The sequence below is a fragment of the Aquarana catesbeiana genome, linkage group LG05, assembly GCF_042186555.1.
Source record: "Aquarana catesbeiana isolate 2022-GZ linkage group LG05, ASM4218655v1, whole genome shotgun sequence".
In the NCBI taxonomy this organism is placed as follows: domain Eukaryota; kingdom Metazoa; phylum Chordata; class Amphibia; order Anura; family Ranidae; genus Aquarana; species Aquarana catesbeiana.
In genome coordinates this window covers 169957546-169970183 of record NC_133328.1, presented here as the reverse complement: position 1 = coordinate 169970183, position 12638 = coordinate 169957546, and the positions used below count along the sequence as shown (strand labels likewise).

The window sequence follows — 12638 nt, the reverse complement described above, 5'->3', positions numbered from 1 at the left end:
ACTTTCCTGCCTGTGAGAATGAAGCCAACCTATGTATCGTTAGTACAGTATGTCTGTTGACCTCTCAACTTTCTCACTGCTGCCAGTGTAGTGAAAGCATATGTTTTAAATGTATTTTTAGATTATCACTTACACCAGGTAGACCTGCATTTTTTTTTTAAATTGCTCTTTTGCCAGTTAATAGTTAAATATACTGCATTAGAGAAGAATTTTTACCTGCAATCTTAAAGGAGAAGTATGGTCTAAGCTCTCTTGGCCATACTTCTCCTTTGGGCCACAGAAGTGCACTTCTGCTCTCCTGTGACCCAGATTGAGCCAACTGCAGGCTAGATTCTAAATGTCAGCTGACCTCAGAGCCAGTCCAGGCTTTGCAGGGATCCCAACAATGTTGGGATGCACCCAGATGCTTGATGGGCAGCTTGCTCAGGCTCTCAGCGAGCTGCTGAGAGCCTGAGCCAACCGATCCCACCCTCTCCACAGCCTAGCACTCCAGTGCACAGAGCAGTGACTGACAGCCACCGGCTCCATGCTCACTGAAGACTAAGAACTGAGAGATCAGCGGTCTTTGATCGTTCAGTTCTCAGTGTAGAGCCAGCGGAGGACAGCTGCAGCATCGGATCCATGCTTTGACCATCTAGGTGAGTATAAATGTTTTATTTCATATTCCAGCACTTTTCTTTTATCATTAAAATTCACACTTCACAAGTCAACTAGCCACATGTGGGTATCACCAAATCATTTTTCTTTCAGTAAAACAATCTAGTACTTTCTTCCTAAATGAAAAACAAAGAAGTGCTTTCTTATGTAGTGCAGTGGTGAGGCTTTTTTTTTTTTTTTTTAGCTTTTGTTTACATTCCCAAGGTACCTGGGGTGAATGGGCCAGAGTCTAAATCTACATCTAAGACTACCCTGTCCACAGAATTACAGGAAGTGGAAGTCCAACCAATTTACTGGCAACATCAGCAGGTAAAAAAACCCAGTTTCGGTGGATTTTTGAAAAATATCTATACTTAATGTGTTAGGCCTGGTTCACACCTTTGCAGGTTGCAGTTGATGCGTTTTCCTGGTGCATTTTGCATTTCTTTCCACACGTGTTTTTAGTGCGTTTTTGATGCTTTTGAGGTTTGCATTTTTGTGAAGTGTCTGTTGTCTTATGGGATATGCAAAAACACAGCAGAAACGCTTTAAAAGCTCAAGCACTGAATTTTTGATGTGTTTCCTTTGAAGTCTATGGAACCAAAAACACAACCTGCTGCAAGAAAAAATATCTTTGACCCTTAGGCCCCTTTCACACGGGCGTTCCGTATGTCTGTTTTTTCATCCATCTGTTGACGGATGAAAAATGGATGTACATGTATCTCTATGGGATAGCAGGTATTAGCGGAAGATCGAAAGGTCCGTTTTTTATGACAGTAGAAAAACTTTTTTCTTTCATCCGTAAAAAAACGTAACGGACGAAAAACGTTTGTTAGCGGACGATCCGCTTACATCCAATCTGCTGACATCCATTTTTAAACCCTTTTTTTCCCCCTGATTAAACACACTGTATATAGCTGGTTGCTAAGGAGGGGGCCGGGAAGCCAGCCGCCACGTCCTTAACCACTTCAGCCCCGGACCATTTGGCTGCCCAAAGACCAGAATTTTTTTTGCGATTCGGCACTGCGTCGCTTTATCTGACAATTGTGCGGTCTTTCGACGTGGCTCCCAAACAAAATTTACATCCTTTTTTTCCCACAAATGGAGCTTTCTTTTGGTGGTATTTGATCACCTCTGCGGTTTTTATTTTTTGCGCTATAAACAAAAAAAGAGCGACAATTTTGAAAAAAACTCAATATTTTTTACTTTTTGCTATAATATCCCCAAAAAATATATAATTTAGTAAAAGAAATCACAATAAGCGTTTATTGATCGGTTCACGCAAAAGTTATAGCGCCTACAAAATAGGGGATAGTTTTATGGCATTTTAATTTATAATTTGTTTTTACTAGTAATGGCGGCGATCTGCGATTTTTATCGTCACTGCGACATTATGGCGGACAGATCGGACACTTTTGGCACTATTTTGGGACCATTCACATTTATACAGCGATCAGTGCGATTAAAAATGCACTGATTACTGTGTAAATGTGACTGGCAGTGAAGGGGTTAACCACTAGGGGGCGCTGCAGGGGTTAAGTGTGTCCTAGGGAGTGATTCTAACTGTGGGGGGCTGGGCTACGTGTGACACGACACTGATCACCGCTCCAGATCACAGGGAGCGGTGATCAGTGTCTTTGTCACTAGGCAGAATGGGGGAATGCTTGTTTACATAAGCATTTCCCCGTTCTTCCTCTCCGTGAGACAATTGCGGGTATCCCCATGGACATCGAGTCTGCGAGACCCGCTATCACACTCTTAAAGGGCAACGTACAGGTACGTTAATATGCCTGTATGTGCCCTTCTGCCGACGTATATTGGCGTGATCCGGTCGGCAAGGGGATAACAACTGATGAGTAGTCCAAAACAAAGAGTGTAGCTCTAATAAATAAATACATGGAGTTACCACAGAGGGAATGAACCCAATGATCATAAACACATATAAATATATATATAATCAAAATGTAATGAACCCAGTGATTGAAAATCAGCGTTTAAGCAAAAGTCCAAGTGAATAAATCAATAAAATGAGGTGAAGAGTCCCATAGATAACTTTGTATGAAAATCTTGACAGTGAACAAGTGCAAACTTCAAGTGAAGAGACACCACCACCAACAATATGGAGGCTTACCGGAACGTTTGAACCCAAAAGAACCTACGTTCGATGGGTCAAACCAGCTTGTATAGTGGAACAACCACTACAAGTATGGAATCCTCTGGGAGCTGTAACAAAAACCCACGACCATCCATGGACTGGTGTATCTCATAAAGATGATGGCCCGGTATACGTGGATAGCAGATGGATTAAAGAAGGAAGAACAAAAAGGGCCACATAGCGTGATTCAGTAAATTGCACAATAAAATGTATTAAAAATAGAAAAACTCACATTTGAGCAGATAAAACAGCGCTTTGGTAAGTAAAATGGCGGCACTGGAGTCCTACCCGACACGTTTCGTCTCGTTAGACATCGTCGTCTTGTGAGTTTTTCTATTTTTAATAAATTTTATTGTGCAATTTACGGAATCACGCTATGTGGCCCTTTTTGTTCTTCCTTCTTTAATCCATCTGCTATCTGCTTCTTTAAGTCAACTGCTGTCTGGCATCTGTTATATAGCCATGGGGTGTGGCCATCAGATGACATCACCTGGAGAGCCCGCCCCCTGTGATGTCACAAGGACGGGCTCTCCGGGTGACGTCATGGGATAGCAACGCCCCATGGCTATATAACAGATCCCAGACATTTTTTTGTACATTTTACTGCCTTTTTGGTGAATGGGTGGGGATAGTATGTACCCAATACCCATTCATATGGGGGGGGCCCAAGATCTGGGGGCCCCTTGATTCCGACAAGCCCCCCGCCCGCAGACCATGACAACCATCGATCGGGGTTGTCAGGAATAGACCCTTGTCAACATGGGGGCAAGGTACTTTGACGTGGGGGAGCACAGAGCCCCCCTGCCCCAAAGCACCCCTCCCCCCATGTTGAGGGCATGCAGCCTGGTGTGGTTCTTGCTCTCGCTAGTCCCCTCCCTTTCCTGACCTACCGGGCTGCATGCTCGGATAAGGGTCTGGTATAGATTTTGGGGGGGGTCCCCCCAAATCCATACTAGACCCGTAGGGCCTGGTATGGACCTGGGGGGGGGGGGGGGGGCACGCTGGTGTTTTTTTTTTTTTTTTTTTTTTACATTTGACATTTAGCTGTCAGCAGGGAACCCGGAAAAAACGCATAGGTGTGAACCAGGCCTTAACAGATTACAGCAAGTGTCCCGTCCCCCCCCCCCCATTTTTACTTCAAACTGACCTCTTTTGCATTTCATGTGTATCCAAAAAAAATCATAATAAAAAGTTACATTTTCCCTTTAAAGGAATGTTCCATTTTCGGGACCCCTCAAATTTTGATACTGAGTCTTTTAAAGTGGAATTTATTTTGTATTTTTGCACTAACTGAAAAAAAGGAGTAAGGCCCTAATTTTAAAGGATTCACTGTGTAAATGTTTGCTGGACATTTATCCATCTGCATTTTATGGCATTCGGCTATCATTTCAATTTCATATTAAGAAGATTTGTCCTGTGAGTAATGGGTGCATTTTGTTGGCCGAAATGTGTTTAAATTTAAATGTGATGGGTGAATCTTGTTCAAAATTGGAATCTCTATTATGCTGTATGCGTATGCGGATAGGCAAATCTTGTTTGATTTTAATTGTGATAGGTTAATCTTGTTTGTAAATGGAATTGCTCTATCATCTTGTATGCTGATGGGCAAATACTTGAAAATGGTAGCTAAATACTGTATAAATGTCTAGCAAGTTTTCATTTAAAATAGACCCTGCGTGTTCTGTTTAAAAACGGCATACTTTAATTTGGAATTCTCCTATAACCTGGCAGCACTAGTGGAGGAGCAGCAACCCGGTGATGTGGTTTTTAAGACATCAAGTTGTTGATCTGCAAACCACTTGAATCCAAGGACAGGGGCGGTTCGGACCAGTGCCGTTTTAAGACAGCACCAGGACTCGGGAGTTCTCTTGGTGCCCAGCTGGCGACCATCACTAAGCCCAGTAGCTGAAAAGATTTTTTTGTTATTTTTTTTGGTTGAGGAACACTTCCCAGCTTGACTACAAAATTGCCTTAATTAGTAGAATAAAGTCACTTGAACCAGACTCTCTGGTGATTTAGTTGCTTGTTCTGTTCTCAAATAAAGGCAGTTTAAAGTGATTGTAAAGTCTCTTTTTTTTTTGGTAAAAATAATAAACAGAGGGCTCAAAATTTTGAGCCATTAGCCAGGCCTTAAAAGTTACTCGTCTCCAGTTTCCCCACCCAACCCCTACCCTGCCCCGCCCCTAGGTCCACCCCTAAACACGCTCTCGTAAATTATCTCATGAATTTACACTATTAAATGTTTTATGCAGAATTTAGTTCCAAAAATAAATATTGACAATTTCTTTAACAATATTAACATAAAGCATATCAGTACCCATCTGTGCAGCCTTATCAGTGTATTTATTTTTATTTTTTTCAGGTACTTATGCAGCGCTTTACATATACTTTATACATTCACATCAGTCCCTACCCTCAAGGAGCTTACAAGCTAAGGTCCCTAACACACATTCATACATACTAGGGCCAATTTAGACAGGATCCGATTAACCTACCAGCATGTCTTTAGAGCAGTGGTTCTCAACCTTTCTAGTGCCGTGACCCCTTGATAAAATTTCCCAAGTTGTGGGGACCCCTAACAGTAAAATTATTTTCATTGGTCGCGTTTGCTGGCACAGTGGCCACAATTGATGGGCACAGTGGTGACAATTGATGGGCACAGTGGCGACGTTTGCTGGCACAGTGGTAACAATTGATGGGCACAGTGGCTGCATTTGCTGGCACAGTGGCGGCCTTTGCTGGTGACTCGGTTGAATTGATGATAGGCAACTCCTATCCTCATATTGATTAGTGGTTCCAAATTAATAATAACTACTGCAGTAGGGAACAGACACAAAAGATACGCTCAGCATCTTTCCAAATTACTGTTCTGCTTTATTATGACGCAATTGAAGGTTTTTATGCACATGATTACGTAGGTATCACATTAATATTACAATTGTAGGTTTATCATAACAAGGGGCGTTACATAGGCAGGCTTATTCTAATCAGGACTCGAAAGAATGTAAACATTTACTGAAAACATTATTAGTGCTGTTGCACAGTGAGGGCAGTGTGCAATACATACAAAATACAATACAATTATATACAGAACTTACAAATTTCCATTACAGTCTCCCCTCTTTTGATCAATATTTTGATCACTAACCATACCTGCTATCACCTTTAACCTGGAACCTCCACATGCTTAGGTGGAGGTAGTCCTGGCCAAAGAGGCAAAAAACTCCATTGTGGAGAAGATAATAGCTGAGCAACTTTTTCATTACCAAATGACGTTTCATTGTGAAAAACAAATGATTGATAAGACATATTTACAGAGTACTGGCTGTACACTCCTGTGGCCAGAATGGCCTTCTAGCTTAATTGTTGGCATGCTGACTTATCAGCATATGTAAACACAGACAATTCTACATAGAATGGAAGACGTACAAAAGACAAATATGACTTCAACATGGCTAAACTATTTTTCAAATATATATATCCCTTACAATTAAAGTAACTGAATCAAAAAGTACCCTAGACTGTGATCACAAGAGGGAAACAAATCAAACACAGAGATTTCTTTAATTTAGTCATTTTTGCAGTGTCTGGTGTGGATCCAGGTGACTTTTCCTTCAAGTTTTGCAAAAACTGTACATGAAATAGATGCTGTATTGAGTCTCCAAACATTTCCTTATATATAAATGTCTCTTAAAAATCCACAAGTCACCTGGCTTTAGTTTTAGATCCTTCCAAACTTTTAGGATCTGGAATTAGGGAGAAAACACATAAATGAGTTTGTAAAAAACCTTAAAAGATCAGCATTCTCCGTGAGATCCGAATGGAGGACTTCAGCTGCTGAGACAAAATATAAGCAAGTGAGTAACACACTCCCAAACAAAATCCCATAGGGAGAGAGTCCACCACCCCCCCTAGGGGCTTCATAAAATATAAGAAAACATTCAGGCAAAAGTTTTCTAGTTTCTTACTTTACTTTGTCCGCTATATTGTAGACAGTAGGGGGTGTAAAAATAAAACCTCAAAACTTCTAGTAAGGACTCTCCTATAAAAATTATTTCCTCTGTTACTCTCTGTACTTTCTGGCACTCTGTACTTACAAACTACTTCTGATAACACTTTTTACTGTGGCCTTTGCAGTAGCATTTGCCACTGGACATCCAAAAAACATGTCCATACAGACAAAATGCATACTTGTAAGATCCTGACTTGGGCATCTGGATATATCTTTTATGTAATCTCTGGGAGGGATGTTCAGCTTTTGGTAACACCTTTGGTAACAGGTAAAACAAGAAGTGGTGTGTTATAAAAACAACTGTGGAGAACCCTGGCTCTATCCCACGCTCATTTACTAAGGCAGCCATAACTGCTTGTGACTGATGACACGGTCCATGTGTCAAGCTGAAGGGAAAAGAGTGGCTGGCAGACATAAATGATCACTTTTTCCAAAGTCCTGTTTCATAAGAAGTTGCCCCCTGTGGACCACTTGTTCTTCTCGTTCTGGGGTCCTTAAAGTTGAATTATTAATCCCAGCTATACTGGGCCAGAACTAGGGTGGAATCTGTGAGTTGCACAGACCCATCAAGTGTCCGGGGCTGTAAATGCAGCATCCTTAGTCACCTGGTCTGCTTCCATGTGTGAAAGTTAATATGGCTACCTCAGCAAGAAGCTGGAAGGCTGAAAACAGCCGATCAAATTAACTTGGCATGCTTGGTTGGTTTACCTGCCGAAGTAAAAACAAACTTCTGGCCCTTTAAATGGAACCAAAAGCTCTCTATATCTCGACTATCTATATAAATATACACTCTTTTTAGAGCTCAAAGGCTTTGCTAAAACATGGAGCTCTGCTTCTTGAGCTGGGGAAAAAGGATCCAATGACTTTGAATACAGAGTATCCTTCTGGGTGATAAACTGCATACTCAAATCTACAAAAAAATTAAATATCTGGGTCTTCAGGGAGTGTGTCCTGCACTGGACTCACAGCAGCTGATTCCTATGTCATCAATTTAACACATGTGGTTTTTCCTTTCTTTTGAATAAATGTCCACATTTTTCATTGTTAGATTTGTACATAAATAAACTCATATTTTAAACCTTTCATTAGACAAACATTTAGTTAGCTGTAAATTTGCTGCACAGAATGTCGGACCATTGACCAAAACAATATCTAACTTTGTCTAATAGCACCTTTGCATAAAAGCTACAGCTCTGATATATCGGGGTGAACCCTTCATTACTGGGTCCAGCTTGCATAAATATATTACAATGTCTTGTTTTCTATCACACTGTTTGTGTAAGAACTCCAGTCTCATGTTTCAAAAGACAACTTTTTCCTGGCAATATTATAATAAATGATAACAATACCCTGCGGTCATGCAGAGATGCCCATAAATCCAAAATATTCTTCTGCTTATACCACTGCACTTACAAGAAAAATGGGCACATCATTTCACAATCCACACATTCTGCTTTGGATTTCAAAAATAAAAATAAATAAAAACAAAAAGACCAACAATCTGTATGATGGACCAGAAAGCATCAAAAACTATAAAACAACTGGCTGCAGGTGGCATCTATCCTAACAGGGTGTGTGGACTTGATGTGATGGGTCTGTTATATTTAAATTTTATTTATAACAACTCTCACATCATGGACTGACATAAAGTTATTATCAAGAACCTTGAAATTTCATTTTTGTAGAAAAACTTCTTATGTATTCCATCCATCTTGGCTTTGTTAAATATTATGGCAGCTTTATTCAAAATAACAACCTCATCTTAATCTTTTTTTTCTCTCAATAAGGGCTTATTGTATAAATGTAAAATTACAAAATTGTTATCTTAATCTAAACTAATCTCATTCATTACAAATTTCCCCATTAACCTCGACTTCATTTCCAACCAAAGGTTGTCTAAACCAGTTTCAATATATCTATATAATTGTTAAACTCATATTAGAAATTAATACTCATTATTACTTAATTTTACTTAATTTCCCTTTTTTAAATGCACTGTTTCCACTATCAAAGGATATTCAATTTGTGTAATACACGGTTAAATGTAACCTTCATTTTACCATGTTTGGAAAACAGATTTAAAATAATTGTGATCACATTGTTTACCATTAGATTCGTTAACCCGGCACATTTTGTTATAAATGTTTTGTCTAAAAAACAACTGGAATTGGCGTGATGTCCTTCCAGCTTATCACTGACCTCTCATCCCAGCCACATTTCTTTCATGAGAGCACAAAGGAGGGGGTCACATCTGCGTACATGACACACACAAGGGATAGAACTAAAGGTCCCAGCATTCGCACACACATACACCAATATCTCTCTAAAATCGCTTACATTTTTCCCATTTGTACACAACACATGCATATCATTCTCTCAATTTCTTTTAACTCTCATTAATATTTTCCTGTCTAAATTCTACTTTCTTTATTTTGTTCAGATATCTTTTATATCTAGCTTCTATGATCAGACGGTCAGCCAGAGTACTCATCCCATCTTCTCTCTCTGACAACATATAAAGTATTCTGTTTTACCTCTCATTTCTCTGTTTCTGACTTTTACTAGTTGTAGTGCCTGATCCCAAATTCATCCCACAACTTAACATGAAAATGTCCCTTTCTGTCTAGTTCTAATGTCACCCTTGATCCATCCTGCTCACATAGATAGCTGTTTCTCTAGCTGTTTACTCTGTGTGATTCTTAGTCCCTGTGGACTTTGGTAACCCAGTTACCCAATGTGGATCCCTGTCCACTCTAACCATTAATCTAGGGGCTCAGTATAGGCGGAACCACACCTTTGGTTCATATGTAGCGCTCCTCTTGCGCTGGGCATTTTTGAGGGTCTCTTACCCTTCATTCCCTTACTTAATTCAATGCCCATAATGACTGGCCAGTCTTCTCTCTTCTCTACTTGTGCCTATACCCTCTTGCCTCTAAACTACTTTATCTAGCAGATTTACTACATATACCTGTGAACAGCACTATTCTTCCCTTTCTTATCTATAACACTCCGATGGACAATAGACAGGGACAACATAACATATAACCACCAATCAATACAGTTCAATTAAGGGGAGTAAAATAGGTACCCTTTGTCCCGAAAATGCCTTACCGATCAAGGAAGTCTGATAACTCAAATGTAAGCAAAAGGCTTACCTCAGCCGGCTGATTATCAGAAATTCCCGGATCGTCTCAAGCTCCTCGTTTCGGATACTCAGGGTCACCTGGAATCCCCTCCTAAGGCAAAGCTCGCCATGCTGACTCGGTTGAATTGATGATAGGCAACTCCTATCCTCATATTGATTAGTGGTTCCAAATTAATAATAACTACTGCAGTAGGGAACAGACACAAAAGATACGCTCAGCATCTTTCCAAATTACTGTTCTGCTTTATTATGACGCAATTGAAGGTTTTTATGCACATGATTACGTAGGTATCACATTAATATTACAATTGTAGGTTTATCATAACAAGGGGCGTTACATAGGCAGGCTTATTCTAATCAGGACTCGAAAGAATGTAAACATTTACTGAAAACATTATTAGTGCTGTTGCACAGTGAGGGCAGTGTGCAATACATACAAAATACAATACAATTATATACAGAACTTACAAATTTCCATTACACTGGCACAGTGGCGGCCTTTGCTGGCACAGTGGCGGCCTTTGCTGGCACAGTGGTGGCGTTTGCTGGGCACAGTGGCGGCCTTTGCTGGGCACAGTGGCGGCCTTTGCTGGGCACAGTGGCGGCCTTTGCTGGGCACAGTGGCGGCCTTTGCTGGGCACAGTGGCGGCCTTTGCTGGGCACAGTGGCGGCAATTGATGGGCACAGTGGCAACAATTGATGGGCACAGTGGCAACAATTGATGGGCACAGTGGCAACAATTAAAGGGCACAGTGGCTGTGTTTGATGGCACAGTGGCGACAATTGATGGGCACAGTGGCGGCGTTTGCTGGCACAGTGGCGACAATTGATGGGCACAGTGGCTGCATTTGATGGCACAGTGGCGACAATTGATGGGCACAGTGGCTGTGTTTGGCACAGTGGCAGCGTTTTAATGGGGATTTTTTTCAGTTTGTTTGCACCCCCACCACTGATTTATATATAAACGTCCCGGTTGGTTCCTCAAAAGTGGTTATTCCGTGCCAGTGCTAGATACAAAGTGTATAGCACCCAAACATGTATCTAGCACTGGCACGGAATAACCACTTTTGAGGAACCAACTAGGACGTTTATATAGTAATGATATATATTGTTTCATAATAAAAAAAAATTTGTCATGTAAGCATTTACTTTAAAAAAAAATCTATGTCTTGATTGCCCTGGTGACACACAGTGCAAAATGCTTTTATAATTACTGTGTCTGACTTACCAAAAATCACAGGTGTTCTTCAGCTTCTGCAAGTGACGTTTCGTTGCCGCCCTCTTGGTACACTCGTCCGCAGCAAGCGGACTTTGATGAGTGTAAAAAGATATCCGCTTGCCGACTTCAAAGTGTAGCCTTACTGCGGACTAGAGTACCAAGATGGCGGCGACGGAACCTCACTTCTGTGCTGTCTCTCCTCTCCAGGAAGTGACATCTCGCTGGCCGAGACGGACAGACTCTGGCAGTAACTTCGGGTCCGTCTCGGCCAGCATTCGCGACCCCCTGGCGGATCGGCAATCGACCCCCAGGTTGAGAACCGCTGCTTTAGAGTGTGGGAGGAAACCCACGCAGGCACAGGGAGAACATGCAAACTCTAGGCAGATGGTGTCATGGTCGGGATTCAATCCAGCGACCCTTTTTGCTGCTAGGTGAAAGTGCTAACCACTACACCACTGTGCTGCCCGTCATAAACTACACCCATTAGTGCAGCTTATCAGTTCTGCCTCATCAGTGGCCATCAGTGCAGTGTATTATTGCCCATCAGTGCAGCCTACCATTCTCTCCTCTTTGGATGACTGACTTTAACAGCTGCGGGAGCCAATGGCGCCATACTGCTGTTTCAGCCATTAGGGAGGGGAGTCCCAGGCAGCCGAGACAATCCTACAACATCGATGGATAGAGATGGGGCTCAAGTAAGTATTAGCGGGGCTGAGGGGTCTGTTGCACACAGAAGGTTTTTTATCTTTATGCATAGAATGCATTGAATGATTAGGATAAAAAAACCTTCTGACTTTACAACCACTTTAAGGCCTCATGTACACCGGGCAGTTGAAAATCTTCTCTGAATGCTGGAAACTGGCAGCTGATAAACTACAGTGAAAAACCTCAGTTTAACAGCTTTTACATACTGAGTTTAGCAGCAGTTATCAGCAGTTGAGGTTAGAAGCTTTTTTAAAGCCTCAGGAGACCCACCCAAATGTCCATAATGCAGGAAAAGCAAGTACTGTAGTATTAACTATTTCAGCCATTCTGTAAGTAGAGGGCAGTGGACTTTATCTATGGATTCACTCTCTGTCTCTCTTTGCCTCTTTCTGTCCGTCTCTTTCTGTCTATCTCTCTGCCTCTTTCTGTCCGTCTCTCTCTGCCAGTCTCTCTCTCTCTTTGCCAGTCTCTCTCTCTTTGCCAGTCTCTCTCTCTCTTTGCCTCTCTCTCTGCCAGTCTCTCTCTCTCTTTGCCAGTCTCTCTCTCTCTCTTTGCCAGTCTCTATCTCTCTTTGCCAGTGTGTCTCTCTCTTTGCCAGTGTGTCTCTCTCTTTGCCAGTGTGTCTCTCTCTTTGCCAGTGTGTCTCTCTCTTTGCCAGTGTGTCTCTCTCTTTGCCAGTGTGTCTCTCTCTCTTTGCCAGTCTCTCTCTCTCTTTGCCAGTCTCTCTCTCTTTGCCAGTCTCTCTCTCTTTGCCAGTCTCTCTCTC

At 41.6% G+C, this 12638-nt stretch overlaps 1 protein-coding gene across 3 annotated transcripts in view; it reads left to right on the top strand.

Annotated features, from left to right (window-relative positions):
- Positions 1-12638, top strand: part of MRPL3 (mitochondrial ribosomal protein L3) — a 197071-nt gene that overhangs the window by 171122 nt on the left and 13311 nt on the right. The window contains exon 10 of one of the 3 annotated variants that reach the window (XM_073630340.1): positions 862-966. The exons of 1 other annotated variant lie outside the window; for it this stretch is intronic. In XM_073630340.1, coding sequence (XP_073486441.1) covers positions 862-966 — 105 coding nt within the window. Of the gene's footprint in view, positions 1-841; positions 967-12638 lie in introns of those variants that run through there. One more of the 3 variants, XM_073630342.1, reaches the window with a different exon arrangement.